This window comes from Dipodomys spectabilis, unplaced genomic scaffold (genome assembly GCF_019054845.1).
Source record: "Dipodomys spectabilis isolate Male_0828 unplaced genomic scaffold, ASM1905484v1 ptg000021l, whole genome shotgun sequence".
Taxonomy (NCBI): domain Eukaryota; kingdom Metazoa; phylum Chordata; class Mammalia; order Rodentia; family Heteromyidae; genus Dipodomys; species Dipodomys spectabilis.
In genome coordinates this window covers 2,835,005-2,851,680 of record NW_024870698.1, presented here as the reverse complement: position 1 = coordinate 2,851,680, position 16,676 = coordinate 2,835,005, and the positions used below count along the sequence as shown (strand labels likewise).

At 40.9% G+C, this 16,676-nt stretch overlaps 1 protein-coding gene across 1 annotated transcript in view; it reads left to right on the top strand.

The window, feature by feature from the left end:
• The window catches only part of Fam184b (family with sequence similarity 184 member B), an 80,445-nt gene that overhangs the window by 21,214 nt on the left and 42,555 nt on the right, over nucleotides 1-16,676 (top strand). Inside the window, exons 2-6 of the mRNA XM_042674786.1 lie at nucleotides 9,040-9,777; nucleotides 10,549-10,684; nucleotides 11,781-11,923; nucleotides 12,723-12,923; nucleotides 16,530-16,640. Coding sequence (XP_042530720.1) covers nucleotides 9,040-9,777; nucleotides 10,549-10,684; nucleotides 11,781-11,923; nucleotides 12,723-12,923; nucleotides 16,530-16,640 — 1,329 coding nt within the window. The remainder of the gene's footprint in view (nucleotides 1-9,039; nucleotides 9,778-10,548; nucleotides 10,685-11,780; nucleotides 11,924-12,722; nucleotides 12,924-16,529; nucleotides 16,641-16,676) is intronic.

The following is a 16,676-nucleotide window of genomic DNA, read 5'->3' as shown; positions in this document are numbered from 1 at the left end:
CGATTGGGTTTTGTGTTTTTTTTAAATCCTGTCCAGCAGTCTATGTCTTTTTAAAAAATATTTTTATTACCTTGAAGTTATTGTACAAAGGAGTTACCGTTCAACAAAGCAGTTTATGAATATAATGACATTCTCACCTATCCCTCCCAACCTCCCACTTTCTTACTTTTCTTAAATTTTGCAGGATATATATTGGGTGGGGTTTTTGTTTTTGTTTTGTTTTTACAGCATTCTCCCCTCCTCCTCTTCTCTTTGTCTACCCCCCTTCCCCAACCTTTTCAACTTTCCTCATGTTTATTTTGTTGAGCTACTATTTTGCCTTTCTAAGGAATTATACTGTTGAGTTCTCTTCTAAACTTACAATGTTTCAATTAATACAAATATGTACACTCACATATAACCCAAAGTTTCTTACTATAGTTATAAACCAAGTTTAGCTTGCACATATGAGGGAAAACATGCAACCTTTGTCTCTCTAGGCCTACTTACTCCATGTAACATATTTTTTATAGGTCCTTCCATTTCTTTGAAAATAATGTAATATCCATTCTTGATCTATTAGTCCATTTAGGGGCATCTTGATTGATTCCATACCTTGGCAATCGTGACTAGTGCTGCAGTGAACATTGTTGTGCTAGTTACTTTACTGTATCCTGGTTGGTAATCTTCCGGAAAAATGCTCAGGAGAAAAATTTCTAGATCATAGGGTAATTGTATGTTCAGTATATTGAAGAACTTCCCCCCTGCTTTCCAAAGTAGTTGAATGAGTTTACATTCCCACCAACAGTGGGTTCCCTTTTGCCCACATCTGTTATTGTCTGTATTCTTGATAGTGGCCATTCAAACTAGGGTGAAGTAGAATCTCGGTGTTGTTTGATTTGTATTTCCCTTATGGTGAGAGATATTAAGCATTTATTCATGTGTCTGTTGGCCATTCTTACTTCAGAGAAGTATCTATTTAAGTCATTAGCCTGTTTATTAACTGGGTTGTTGCTTCATTGAGTGTCTAGCTTTTTAAGCTCTTTGTATATCCTGGATACCAGGCCATTCTATAATGTACAGCAGACAAAAAAAAAAAAAATCTCCCATTTGGTAGGCTTTTTTAGCTTGTGAGCTATGCCCTTTGCCATGAAGAAACTTTGTCAATCAATAAATATAATACAGCACATCAACAGAAGACAAGAAGTACACGATCATATCAATAGATACAGAAAAAGCTTATTACCCTGTTATGGTAAAAGTTCTGGAGAAGCTAGGAATTCACAGAACATTCCTCAACACAATGAAGGCTATTGGTGACAGACCTGCAGCCAACATTATACTTAATAGTGAAAAACTAAAACCATTTCCTCTAAAGTCAGGAACAAACAGGAATGACTGTTTTCTTCCCTCCACTTCAATATAGTTCTGGAATTTCTAGCAAGAGCAATAAAGCAAGAGAAAGATATAAAGGAGATCCAAATAGGGATGACATGATTCTACATTTAAAGGACCTTATAGCCTCTTCCTGCAAGCTACTAGAGCAGATATAAAAATTTTGACCAAGTAGCTGGTTATACAATCAATACACAAAAATCAGTAGCTTTTCTGTGTTCCCACAATGAAAATATCAAGACTAAAACCAGGAGAGCAACTCCATTTGCAATAGCCTCAAAATAAGTAAATAAAACACCTAGGAATCAGCCAAGGAAGTGAAGGACCTCTACAATGAAAGCTATAAAAATCTGAAGAAGGAAATTGAAGAAGACAAGAAATGGAAGGACCTTCCAAGCTCCTGGATTAGCAGAATTAATACCATGGAAATGATAATGCTGCCCAAAGTAATCTACAAAGTTTCTGCATGGTAAAGGACAAGCTAAAAAGTTTATGTCTTTTGATTGGAGAATTCACAGTTATTATTAAAAAGTATGTAATAATTCATGTCATTTTACTGTTTTGTAGTCATAATTTGTTTATCTACTCATCTAACAAGATTTATTTTTCCCATATTTTTATGGTTGTGGTCATAGTCCTCTTCCATCTCTAGTATACCTTTATCTCTGCAGCACTAGGGCATTGAAATAAATTCATTTTGTTTTTTATTAACATATAAGGTTTTTTATTTCTTCTTCAATTTTGAAGAATTGCTTTGCTGAGTACAATAATGTAGGTTGCAATTATTTCCTTTCAGGCATCAAAATACATCATTTCATGTCTTCTTGGCTTTTAAAGTTTCCGTTGAGAAATCGATTGTCCTGGTAGTTTTGCTATTATATTTGAGTTGGCACTTCTGTCATGTTTTCCCTTGTTCCGTATACCTACTGTTTTAGCTATGATACATCTTAGCTCTATCTATCTATCTATATCTATCTATCTATCTGTCTATCTATCTATCTATCTATCTATCTCTATCTATCTATCTATCTATTTATCTATCAATCTGTTGGTCTTATATATGGGAAGTCAGAAAAGTCCCTTATATCTAGATTACCCCCTTTTCTCAGGATAGGGGTAATTTTGTACTATTACTTTATCAAATATTTCTGTGTCTGGCTTGCACCTGTTCTGTGCCTAAGATTTATACATTTGGCCTTTTTAATAGTTTTTGTGTTATGCTTATGTCTTTTTTTAATGTTCATGTGTACTTAGATGACCCCATTTTTCTCCAGATTGGGAAAGTTTTCTGCTACAAATTTATTGAATGTATTTTCTATGTTTGAGGCTTGTGCTTGTTCTATGACTTGTAAGTTTGAGCTTTTAGTGGTTTCCATAGTTTTGCATATGTCATCATCTTTTTCTGTATCTTTATATGAATGTTCTAATACAGCTTCCTTGTTTCAAGCCCTGATAATCTGACTTTAATTGGACAGAGTCTACTGAAAAATATAAACTAAAATTATAATTTGACTTATTGAACTTTTTTATTTCCTGAATTTCAACTTGATTTTTTTTTCAGGATTTCTATAGATTTGTTAAGCTCCTCTGTTAATCTCTGTTGCCTTCCTTATTTCATCCAGATACTTATTTGTCTTTTCTTGGAATCTAATCAGATGCTCATACATTTCCTCTTTTGTTGATCATTCTCATAATAATTAGTTCTTTCAGGCTTTGTTCTACTTCCTTATTATTAGTGACTGATGAGCTGACATTTGGAAGGATCTTATTTTATTTGCTCTTCTTTGTTTGTTTTGTTTTTCTTATGCTTCTGCTTTGGGATTTAAGACCAAGTCACTGATCAAAAGTTATAATTATGGGGGCTGGGAAGGTGGCTCAGTGGTAGAGCGCTTGCCTTGCATGCATGAGGCCTGGGTTCGATTCCTCAGCACCACAAAAGCAAAAAAAGCCGGAAGTGGCACTGTGGCTCAAGTGGTAGAGCTCTAGCCTTGAGCTGAAGAGCTGAGGGACAGCTCCCAGGCCCAGAGTTCAGGCCCCATGACCGAACTCAAAAAAAAAAGTTATAATTATGGATAGTCTTTCTGTTGAAGTATTCTCAATGTTCAAGGAGGACTGTGTGTTGGCAGGGATGAGGTGCTATTTCATTAGTATTCTAAGTGCTTTCAGACTCCACATGCAAGTTTATTTCCCTGTGGAGCTCCCTTGACTTGACCTAGGCTAAGGGCTATCAGACCCACCTTGCAGCCAACACAAGAATCAGGTCCTGGAGGCCCAACACTCTGCCACTATAACATGGGCTCAGTGTTGTGTTTCCACTGTGACTGTTAGGCAGTGAGATGATTCTGTCATTGCCAGGGAATATGGGCATCTGTAAGGGAACTACTGAACCCTTCACACTTGAGCTCCACACTGCTTAAACTTCTCAACTGGCCATCTTCAACCCAGACACTAAGGCAGGGTCTTCCAAGACTTCCTGAGCCTTGTTATTTCTTATTTTCAATTTCCTAAAGTAGCTTAATCTCAGTAGGTCCCTTCATCAAGACAGCTTCTTGTGAGAGCTCTCTGAGATAAGTGAAATGACAAATTTTCTTTCTTCACTAATCTGCATTAGTGCAGTCATTATCACATTAGAACCCTCATCTGGGTTTTATGTGGGAAGTGTGGGACATATCCTCCACCTAGAATTACCAGTCACCAGGGCTGTTAACTTATCTTGTGATTATGCCTCAGCTCAACCCTCAGGTTTGTTCTATTTTCTGCTTTTCTCTGTCATTTTTCTGTTTCTCCATGCTCTTCAGCTGTTCCATTAACTCTTTCCTGGTGCACTACCTCCCTTTCATGCTTCAGAATATAGACTCTTCTTTGTTTCCTAACTTCTTGCTTACAGAGTCAAATCAGAGGTTACTTTTAGTCCTCCATCTTGCAGCTTATCTTTTGAATGTCTGTTTTCACTGTATTTTTTTGTCATATCTTTCCCAAACTGATTGTCTTGTCAACCATTTCCTCATACTCTTCTTCGTTTACCTGAACTGACTTCTTCTGAGGGGGGAATTATCTTTTACATCACTCTCTACAAGTAGCTGAACTTGAGCCTCACAGCTACCTTCACAGTACTTCCTTGTGTCCTCAGTAACACCAATAGGGACTTCTCCAGACACCATGCCATGTTTTGTCCTCTGGTATCACATGCCTGTTGGTAGATCCAGCTGTCCAGTACCGGTGTGTCCACAGAGATGAACAGGTAACTAGAAGCTCAGCCCTCCTTGTCTCATTGGGCTCTCCAGCTCATCCTTTGTGTCTTTGGTCCAGTTTCTTTGGTCCATTACTCTCTTTGGACTGTACCATTGGGCTTGAGGAAGCAAATCAGACTAAAACTTCAGTTTTCTAAAACCAGGCTCTGGAGTTTTGCTAATTGCATTTATAAGCCAAAAGAAAAACCTCGTTTGTTGAAAGAAATGGAAAAGGAGTATAAAAAATTAATAATGATGATGAAACAAGAAACATGTCAATAACTTTCTGCAGAAACAAGTTTATGACTATGAGCAGGGAGTGAAAAATAAAGACTATACAATACAATAGAATCTGAAGCAGCCAAAATAGAAAAATAAATTTTCTCTAGGTACAGAAATGTCATAATCTCTAAAGACTATATATAAAGATGTAAACAACTTGGTAGTCTATAAAAGAACATGCAAAATATGATAGGAAATACAATGCATGAAAACATGATAAAGAAAAATTTCTTGTTTGTGCATATACTATTCTTTGGAAGGATATTTGAGCCATCTTCTGAATGGTGTTGAAGGAGGAGGTCAGGAATATGTGTTGGAAACCTTAGAAAGCTAAGAATGGTATAACTAGATCTTAGCCTAACAGAACAGTTTGGGCCTAGCCTGTGAGGAGGATTGTGTTGAGCCTTTAATTCCAGGACACCATGACTAAATGTGTACATGCCAAAATACCTTTAGACGCTGTGTGCCTGCCATGTGGGCCTCTTTCTGCTACATCAAGCTTAAAATCTGATCTCATGTTAATTCTGGAGTGATTTTCATAGGACAGATTTTCACATAACAGGAAAGATTTATATGAACCTACTTGGAGTAGATAAAATCTAAAAGACCCCTAGCCTAAGAGATACTGATTCCTTTTCAAATAAATGTACTTTTATGGCATCAGGGTAAATAAGATCTTCAAGTTAAGTTTTCTTTGCTACAGTTTTGGAAACCCCACACACCAAGATCGCCATCAGTATCACTATTAATTTTCCCCTTCATGGAATCTCCAAAGCCAAATTTCACAGAATTATCCTTTGAAGATATTTTGTTCTTTACTATAAGAAATTCTCATTACGTTAAGATTTGCCTTATCACACAAGTTTGATACCACTAAAGAGGGGAAAACAATCAATCTTTTTTGTTAGTGTATATATTAGGCATGCAGAAAGTGGTTAATGTAGCACTCTTGGGACTGCTACATACAGATGATTGCTAGGGGCTGGGAAGGTGACTCAGTGGTAGAGCACTTGCCTTGCATGCCTGAGGCCCTGGGTTCGATTCCTCAGCACCACATAAGCAAAAAGAAAAAAGCCGGAAGTGGCGCTGTGGCTCAAGTGGTAGAGCGCTAGCCTTGAGCTGAAGAGCTGAGGGACAGCGCCCAGGCCCAGAGTTCAGGCCCACGACCGGACCAAAAAAAAAAAAAATTCAACATACAGATGATTGCTTAAAAGATTGACATTTGAAAATTATCCATGTTGAAAATTACCCTATTTCCTAAGGGAATTTACTCCTCAAACTGATTTTAAAAAATGTGACTCATTACACCTAAAGTACTTTCATAAATATCATGGATTGCACAATACACATACTTTCCGACTACGAGTTTAGAACTTCAGGGTATGCCAAACCGAAGTTGCCTAAAGCAGCTCCCAGCAAAAACTTTGCATGCTAAGTATGAAATCCGCTTTCTTGATAGACAGTATTCACCTGTGTTGTCATACGTCCTTACTAGGCAAATTAGCTCCATTGAGTAGGGACTCTGAAGCCTGCTCCTGGCATGCCTTCTATTATCACTGCAGGACCTGTTCCCTTAACTGATTTTGCTTCATGTCATTTGTTGTAATAATTGATAGTCATGAGTCTATGTATTGAGTCCTATGAAGCCTCCTAGCTAACGCTAGGAATGGTCTTGGGGCCCTTTGACACATTAAGGTAACTAACAGATGCTGTAACAATCACCAGGAGATCAGAGGCTCACTACAGTAGTTTATTTCTTGTTTGTATAACGCTAGATGCTAGTGCTTCTGGTGAATGAGTGTTCCAATTCAATAATTTAGGGTTAGGATACCTTCCATCTTAAACTTCACCTTCCTAAATCATTTGAATCCTCTTAAGTAGGTTTTCAATAGTGAAAGAAACTGTGGGAGGACATATACCCTTTGTAATTTTTTAATAAGTTTTTTATTGTGAAAATATTGTACAGAGGGGTTACAGTTACATGAGCAAGTTAATGAGTACATTTCTTATAAGCATTGTTGCCTCCTCCTTTGTTTTTCCCCTACCATCCCTTCCCTCCCATCTCCACAACTATACTCCCCCCCACTCCCCTCCGCATAAATTGTAAAGTTCCTTTTTCAACATAGAATCTTGTACATCTCATTGTTACAATGGGTCAACCTATATCCCTATTTAAACATTTTGTTTTTTCCCTTCCCCTCCGCAAATTATACCGACCTCAAATACAGTGAAAACGGGGGGGGGGGGGGGGGGAGGAACATATAAAACAACCAAAAAACCCACATGGTACCTTATAAATACATTAGAAACAATAGCAAGAAATAAAAAATCACTTGTGTCCCTTTGTAATTTTAACCCACATGTTGGGCCCAAGATGAAATTGGGATATCAATCCAAATTCCATTGGTAATCACTACTCAATAGTGCCATGTAAATTCAAGGGGTTAGGAAATGTGCATCGTGCTTCCCCAAAGCATCTCCTCACTGTGGAAGGAAGGCATGAATTATTGATGCCCTGCAAGGGTTGCATAACATATTTATTATGCAGCTACTGGGCACTTAACAAGTGCTGTGGATCAACAGAGGATCAATGCTGATTTTGCGCATGTCTTGTTGGCATTAAAAAGAGAATTGCCAGCTCTTGTACGTACTTCCACTGCCTAGCCCTTCTCTCCCTCTAACCCATTCACCATGTGAAGCCCCAACTCTACTCAATCCATTCATCCATCCTCAAACTCATTCCAGTGGGCTAGGCTAATGAAAATGTCACAATGAAGCAGAGACCTAGAACTCAACACAGCTTTTACTGCTGCTCTGAAATGTAGGTAACTCATTCTCCTTTTCTAAAACCCAGTTCAAAAGTTCTCACTTCTTTGACCTTCTTCTCGTTCCACTCAGCACAATTATTTGATAACCTTCCCTCGCTGTGTTGTAAATGTGGGCGTCACCTTCTCATCTCAGCAAGGTGACAGCTTCCTCATTCTCCTGCCAGGCCTGCCTACACCTGTTGCTCTCTCTCTCTTTTCTTTGTCTCCTGGGATTTTAACTTCCGTGTACACCATGGGGTGGGGTCCGTTATTCCCCGCTTCATACATCTGAAATCTCTTGTCAAACAAATAGCAGCAACAGAATTCTCCTGATTCTAGAAAACTTCATTCCAGCTCAAGTATGTTTCTCTGAGACTAGATGTAGATCTATTTGCCTTGTTGACTTCTCTACTAGGTTATCTACAGGCATATAAAAATTAATCTCCAAGTAGAACTCTTGATTTTCCTGTTCATACCTCTTCTACCCACAGTTTATTTTTCCCTTTTCAGAAAGATTGTTCAGATCAACATATTAGAAATCATTCTTGATTCCTGGACTTCCTATCTTTCTTTATCTAATAGATATATTATATTATATATAATTATGTATATAATCAAACATTAAATAAATTAAATAAAAATATAATAATATGTAATGAATACATAATATATTATGTATGTATTATATTTATATGTTCATATGTATGCATATATTAGTTAACAAATATATAAGCTATATATTATGTGTATTATATTATAAATTAATATGTAATATGTATTAATTTATCTCTGGTTTACATCTTTGTCACAGCACTAATCTGAGGACAGCATTCAGTCCCTTGAGTATGATACTAATTGTGAGTGTTTTCGAGATTTAATTTTTCTAGATGTACTTGCTAGTTGGAGGAGGTCCTTTTCAATTTCCAATCTGCTCAGTGTTTTTATCATGGGAGGAAATTGAGTTTTGGCAAATGTTTGTCCTGTGCCTATGGAGAATGTTGCTGGTTTCGATTCCTAAGGTTTTATTGGGTTTTGCATTCCAAAATGTTCACTTTCAATAAATGGCTTCCCGCCACTTTCTGGGTTTAACGCGCTTTCCTGCACTCTTGCCATTCTCAGGAGACCCCTCCAGAACTGGCCAGAGTCCCTCTCCATCTGGCGCTATGCGCCCTCCTTGCTGCTGCCTCTCCCGCTCACTTACCTGCTTTCTCACAGGCTTCTCCTGGGAGTGCATTCTAGGAAATGGCCGGCTCTGCCTTCCGGGTGGAGAGGCAGCCGTGGCTGGCGCACACCCACCGCCTGGCCTCCCCTGGCCGCGCTAACCAGGCTCTGCGGGTTTCCTGCAGGTGATCTACGCCCTGAACACCCGCCAGGATGAGACCGAAGCCACCATGGAGGCCCTGCGGGAAGCCCACCAGGAGGAACTCCAGGGCGCGGTGGCTGAGACCAAGGCCAGGCTCCTGCAGGAGCAGGAGACCCTTCTGCAGCGCATCCAGGCCCTGGAGAGTGCCCTGGAGCTGCAGAAGAGGCTGACGCGGGAGGCACTGGCAGAGTCGGCCACGTGCAAGCTAGAGACCAAAGAGCGAGAGCTGAGGGCGGAGGCCGAGCACGCAGAGCGGGTCCTGACGCTCTCCAAGGAGATGCTGGAGCTCAAGGCCGACTACGAGAAGAGGCTGCGGCAGCTGATGAGCCACGAGGCTCCCCAGTGGGGCAGACCGTCCCAGGAGATCCCAGACGCCACGACCGAGCCTAGCCAGGGCCCAGAAATGCAGCAGGTCCTGCTGGAGGTGGAGCGCCTGCGCACTGAGAACCAACAGCTGAGCCAGGATTACGCCCGCAAGGCTGAGGAACTGCAGGCCACCTACGAGCGAGAGAACGAGGCCATCCGGCAGGCCATGCAGCAGTCAGTGAGCGAGGCCCTGTGGCAGTGGCAAGAGAAGGAGACCGACCTCCGCAAGAACTTCCAGGTTCAAGAGTCAGCCCTGCAGGCCCAGGTCAGGAAGCTGGAAGGAGACCTGGAGCACAGGGGCCGCAAGATCAGTGACCTGAAGAAGTATGCCCAGAAGCTGAAGGAGAGGATTCAGGTAAAACCACTCTTCATACCTCCCGAGGGGAGAATGGGCAGGGCTGCCAAATCTGAACACCCACCACATGCCAGACATTGCTAAATCTTTAACTTCTAGCCAAGGTGGCAGTTACTGTCTTTGTCCAACCTGACTACATTCATTCGGCAACCTGTTCAACACCTATTATGGGCCAAGCACTGTCTTTGGTCTTCTACCAAAGTGAGCAGTACTGTTTTTAATATGTGATAAAACTACACTCAGCAAATATTTATTGACGGCCAACTATGTGCCCAGCTTAGGCTATGGACAAGGTAGTTAGAGATTTGTAGCTTACAGATAAGAAGACAAGAAAAGCAGAGAAGTTTAAAGGCTAGCTCACTAGGCACACAGTAAGTAAGCTTTTGAATTTAGGTCAGTCTAGTTCTAACTCTTGTATTCTTTCCAGAGTCACTTGCCTTTCCTTAGGACATTGGTATTCACAGAAAGCAGGGTCATAGATTGGTCTGTTATGTGAACCCTACAAAAGTACTGAGCCACAGTTGACATTTGTGCTACTCCCTGAACATTTTCTTTTCTGTCCCAGACACTTGAACACACTCTGGAGGAAAGTTAGAAAACTTTGTCCATCAGCGTAGGGAATTGGCTGAACTCAGAGCCACTAATTCTAAAGACTCAGGGCTCCTGCTGAGTGCTCACCCACCTTTCGGCACTAACAACTCTTCTGTGCATGCAGCACATCTTTCTACAGAATTGCAAGCAGACAACTGAGATCCTTCCTGTCTAATTTAGGACCTAGACCTGCAGTTAAGGGAGGCTCGACAAGAGAACTCAGAGTTGAAGAACACTGCAAAGAAACTTGGGGAGAAGCTGGCTGTTGCCAAAGACAGACTGATTCTGCAGGAGTGTCACGTGGCACAGAAACCAGGTGAGATCCCCTGAAACAACTCCTTAAACATGGCAGGTTAGCTGCCAGGATGGCCTGTTGTTAATGGCACCTCAAGACTGCTCAGAAATAAGGAGGCAGGGCAAGGATGTTGGATCTGGCCTGCCAGTTGGATGCCTCCATTCCATGCCGGGCACAGGTGAGCTGACACCCAGAGCTGTCTCACTTGCTGCACAGACTCGACATCTAAATGTCACTTAACACAATCCCGTGAGTAGATCTTCCCACCAATTTTGTGAGATATGGATTGTTATGCCATGATAAAGAAGTGAAGCTGAAAAAGAATTTGGGGGACTAAATGGTTGGTAATAAGCTGCTATATCTAAGACTATCTGAATTCAAATGCCTTCTTCTCAAGTCCCTTGAATACCTGTAGTGTAAACAGCTTATCAAAAAAATGCACAAAACATGGTTTCTACTTTTTGAAGCTTATAGAATGGTTGTGTCAGCCTGTGGCACATTTTGGTCTTACAGGCCCAGAAGGGAATAATGTGTCTGACAATGAAAAAGAATTCATAGGCTGAGAAGAAAGAAAGATTTCAATAGGAACCAGAAGTATAATGAGCACTTAGAACAGTGGTTAAAAAAAAAAAAAATGGGACAAAAGCCTAAGGGTGTGGCTCAAATATATAGCTCTGCCTGTCAAGGGTAAAGCCTTGAGTTCAAGTGCCACTACCATCAAAATGGCATCAAGAGAAGAAAAATTTATTAGTTCTAGTTGTATTTATTTTTCTCATCCCTTAAATCAGCATTGAATAAATGATTATATGTGTATGTGTGTGTGTGTGTGTGTGTGTGTATCGTTTGTTTGTGTTGGGGAATATACACCATTTGGTAACCTACCGTACTATTTTTTAATTGTCAATTATTAGCTTAGGCAGGGAGAGCATAGCAATTATGCAAAGGATCAGATTTTGTTTGAGCAGAGATGAGATACTATGTTTCTGGGCAGAAGACATAGAACAGGGATTATACAAAGGGCTGATAGGCAAAATGCTGAATAGCAAGATGGGGACTTGACTGTTCACAGCATCAAAGCCAAGAACTTCATAAATAATATTTGAACTTATGTTTGCAGATGACATAAAGCCTATATTTGTTTTGGAGAACGAAGACCTGGCAGAAGAAAATGACTTGGAAGGCCAGAATTTTCATCCTCAGCAAGATCAAGGCTTTCCTAAGGAGTGTTCCTGCATCAAAGGAGACTCTACTACACAGGTAGTATCCAACCATCCCTAGGAATGGAGAGGTACAGGTGCCTTTTCCTGAGCGAGTCAGGTAGAGGCCATTCTCCAACCATAGAGAATCCACTTGGAATGATCAGATCCCTTAGTGACCAAGAGTAGCTGGATTGAGAGAGGAAGTTCTACCAGCTTCCTCCCAGCCTGTGACATTTGAAACTGGGTGACAGAGAATTCTCCCAACTTTTTATGTTGACTTCTGGAAAATTGGAAATTGCTTAGGAGTCAAAACAAGAATCCTTTAGAAACTACTATGATGTAGTCTAGCACATCAGATCCTGTGACAAAAGATAAACCATTCCAGTGAGGCCTTTCTCAAGTCTCTTACAAATTTCAAATATATAGTCTTATAGAATGTATTAAATTACCAGGCTCACACTTATAATTCTACTACTCTAGGGGATGAGATCTGAGGATCATAATTCAAAGCCAGCCCAGGCAAGAATGTCTGTGAGACTATTTTTATTTTTTTCAGTGAGACTCTTATATCCAGAGAGCTACCAAAGAAAAACAAAAACAAACAAATAAAACCCACACATACATACCAGAAATGGAACTGTGGCTCCAGTGGTAGAGTACAAGCCTTGAACAAAAGCTCAGGGACATCATTCAGGCCCTGAGTTCAACCCCCAATACTATTGTACACATACACACACACGCACACACACACACACACAGTAAACTTTCTGATATATTCTGTAATGTCAGCATATTTAAAGAGAATTCTCAGGATGTCACTGCTCCCCAGTAGTTTTACAAGGCCCTCTTTCTTCCCATAGAAAGTGTCAAGTGTTGAGACAGAATATATGAAGCAACAATATGAAGAAGACCTTCAAAAGATCAAACATCAAACTGAAGAGGAGAAGAAACACCTCAAAGACCAGCTAGTGAGGCGTCTGGAGGACCTGGTAAAGAAGCACACTGTAGAAATCAAGTCTGTGCGCTCATCCGTTGAAGCAGAGAGAAAGAAGCTACAAAAGGTGAGGCCCACGTTCAGCCATGATGATTCTTTCCTTTCTCCCCTTTCCTTCCTTTCCTCTTCCATTTCTTCTTTCCTTGCCCAATTATTAACTGTGATCTTGTGGGTGCATGTATGAGCTGGGTCTCTAATGACACACAGGTAAAGGACACAGTTCTTGCCTAAAGTGGAGCTCAGGGGCTTGTGGAGGAGATAAAGGGACACTCCTCAGACTGTGGAATGATAGGCCTTAAGCTTGTTAACGTGAGGTGGAATGGTGTGTTTTGAGGGCAGCCTGGAACTGTTTTCTCAGGGGTACGGGTCATATGTCTGAAAGCACCAGTCTCTTCATTTCCTTCATATTCTTGACCTTGTAGTTGCTTTTCTTATCTCCTGAAATGGGAGTATGTTAATGCTTCCTGTGGAGATCCTCAAGGTCACTTTGAGCTCAGCACCGAGCCTGTGTTCTCCGAGTAACTCAGCATTGTTTGCTTTTTCACAACAACTCACGTTATTTTGCACCTAAAGTGAGGCTTAGTAATGCCAAAAGTTACTGCTAAAATCAGCAATTTTTGCTTGTAGGGAAATGTTTTATTCACTGGTCCTTTATCAAGGCAACAGCTGCAGCTGTGATGGATTGCAAGTACTGGAGGAAGCTGTGCTAGGTGAAGTTTGGGCCATTCCTTCAAGCCCCACATCACCTTAGCAGGGAATTTATTCTGTGACAGGAGTGTGTTGGCAGAGTTTGTATATGTGATACACCAAACTTACGTTCAGGCAAAGCTCTTGTGCATGTGGACTAATTCATTAAGTTTAAAAAAATCAGCTTTTCTGCTGAGGACTTCTAATGGCAGCTTAAGTTATCTCAGCGTTTTTAATTCCAAAGAATAACATATAGTTTCCTTAATGACTTTAATAATTTATATGTTGTCTTGTTGTTTGTCAAATTCTCCAAACAACATGTCTTAAAGAATTAAGAATTGCATAGGTTTACTGAAGAGACTACATGGGCTTATGGCCAGGTCATACAACCCCAACAATCGAATTAAATTGTTCTCTTGTACTCTTTTAAATGACTACCCTAAGGCATTAGCCAAGGATCACTCCAGGGCCACTGGCTGGTCTGGTTGGGCCCACAGAACATGTAAAGGTACCATCCAAATATTCAGCAGTACAGCCTTTTAGATGTCCAGAAAAGCCAAAACCAGGTCTTCTGTCTCACCCTGGCATTCAGTTAGCCAACAAGTAGAATGCTGTCCTGATCTAGTGACTCAGAATAACCCTGTATCCCAGTGTGCTTAGCACTTCCTCTCTGACCCATCACCATATCTCAATAGACCGTGCAATGACCTCTCTGCCACAACCCATTTCATGTCATCTTGGCTCTGGTCCAGGATCTTCGGACAGCTCAGCCTTGGTTTTCAGCTTCTCTACAGTGCCTGTCATTGCCACGGTGTGGTTCCAACTCTTTCACTTTGCTAAAAATAATCTGCAGAGACAGACTTCTCTTTGCCAGTCCTGCCGCATCCATTCTATACCTCTCCACTGTTCAACTCTGTCCACCAGTCTTTTCATTCCTCACTCATTCCATGTTCTTTCCTGTTGCCCCAGTGGAGAACATTTTCCTACCCTCTCCCACATGTACCCATCTGGTTCTTGCTGAGTTTATTGATACCTGTTTCAACATTGGCCTCCCTTACCCAGACTCAGATGCTGGGCTCTGATACCTGGCATTTTAATATCTGTGCCACAGCACTACACTGTGACTACTACTCACTGTATGCTTTCATACTGGGCCACCCCATTGCTACTGTTGGTCTTCCCACCTCATCTCCTTCCTTATGTGTCCCCAAGATAGAAACTAGCAGTGGTATAATGAAAGTATAATTCAGTCATGTGGCTCCTCTGCCTGGACCTTCCAGTGCCTTCCTCTTCCTTGTAAGATGAAGATGTGTACTTCCCATGATGTGTATCCTGACTGTGCTGTTCACTAAGATGTGTAAGGCCTGATCAAAGGTCCCGCCAACCTCTTCTCCTACCAATTCCCCTCCTTCACTCCAGTCCTTAGACCATGGAAAACCCTTTGAAGGTCCTAGTAGGTCCTCCTACTCAAATCTAGTCATCTATTTGGCTGGGCCTTTACTTAATGCAGGGATTTTATACTCAAAAGTCATTTTCTATGGAGCACTCTCCGGCCTAACTATGCTACATCTGTAGTGCCCTTCCCTACTTTATTATTTTTCCATCTTACATAGTATTTCTCATATGGTACTCACTGACTTTGACAGTTCTTTTTTCACATAAATTTCTGACACATAGGAATTTTATCTTTTTTTAAATTCTCAGTTCTGATAAAAGGGCAGATACATGTTAGGATTCCGTAACTATTTGTTGACTTAATATTTACCTAACATTAAGCTAAGAAGAGCAAGACATCCATAAGAGTCATAATGGACATCATTTGTTGAGCCTTCATTGTGTATCCTGAACAGTGGTAAGCATGAAAATAGCACAGTACATCTTGAGAAATGTGGTAAGGATGACACAGCTAAAACATGGTTGTTCAGCTCACATGGTCTCCAAATGTTTCTCCAGCTGGATCTTCTCTATACTAAGGCTCACAGGCTATGGAAGACACTGTGGAGAAAGCTGCCTGTGAACCTCATCATTCTGGCTGCTGCTATATGGTTCCTATCTGGACAGACAAATTTTGTTCTGCTTTTAATATCTCCTTCATCTAAGAATGTAGTTAGGTTATGGACTTATGGAACACTGAGAATATTTCTCATGTTGAATATTCTATTTTCCTATTTGATGCTAGAAAACATAGTGTCAAAGGTCTACCCTATTCTAGCCTACTTCATATATCAGACTTAGAGTCAAAGATCTACGCCATCCTAGCCTATATAAATTAGACTTTGGGCCAGGTGCTGGTGGCTCACGCCTGTAATCCTAGCTACTCAGGAGGTTGAGCTCTGAGGATCATGGTCCAGAGCCAGCCTGGGCAGGAAAGTCTGTGAGACTCTTCTCCAAATTAACCACCAGAAAACCAGAAATGGTGCTGTGGCTCAAGTTGTAGAGGGCTTGCTTTAAGCTAAAGAGTCAGGGACAGCACCCAGGCCAAAAGTTTAAGACCCATCACTGACAAAAAAATAAATAAATAAATAAATTATATATAGGGGGGGGGAGGAAGAGAGATTTGGGGGCATGTATTTAATACTTGTTTTCTAATGATCTTCTTGTCCATTTTTGTTACTGTGTTTAAACAGCATTTTATTACTCTTTTACTTTTTATATTATTTATTTTTTTTGGGGGGGGGTCTGGTCGTGGGGCCTGAACTCTGGGCCTGGGCACTGTCCCTCAGCTCTTCAGCTTAAGGCTAGTGCTCTACCACTTGAGCCACAGCTCCACTTCCAGCTTTTTTTCCTGCTTATGTGGTGCTGAGGAATCGAACCCAGGGCCTCATGCATGCAAGGCAAGTGCTCTACCACTGAGCCACCTTCCCAGCCCCTTTATTACTCTTTTAAATTTCTTTTATCCCCTTTGGGAATAAGCCAGGGTGTAAATATATAAATGTCCTGTTTTCCTGCCTTCCTTGTATAGCTAATCCTTCTTGTTATCATTTAGGAAGTAGAAGTACAGTTGGAGGAAGTGAAGATGAAATCAGAAAGGAAAATAAAGCAGTTGGAAGAAGAGAAAGCATCCCTCAATGTGAAACTTCAAAATTCTCTCCTTGAGGTAAACCGTGAAAAACCCAATACATGGGAATGGTGG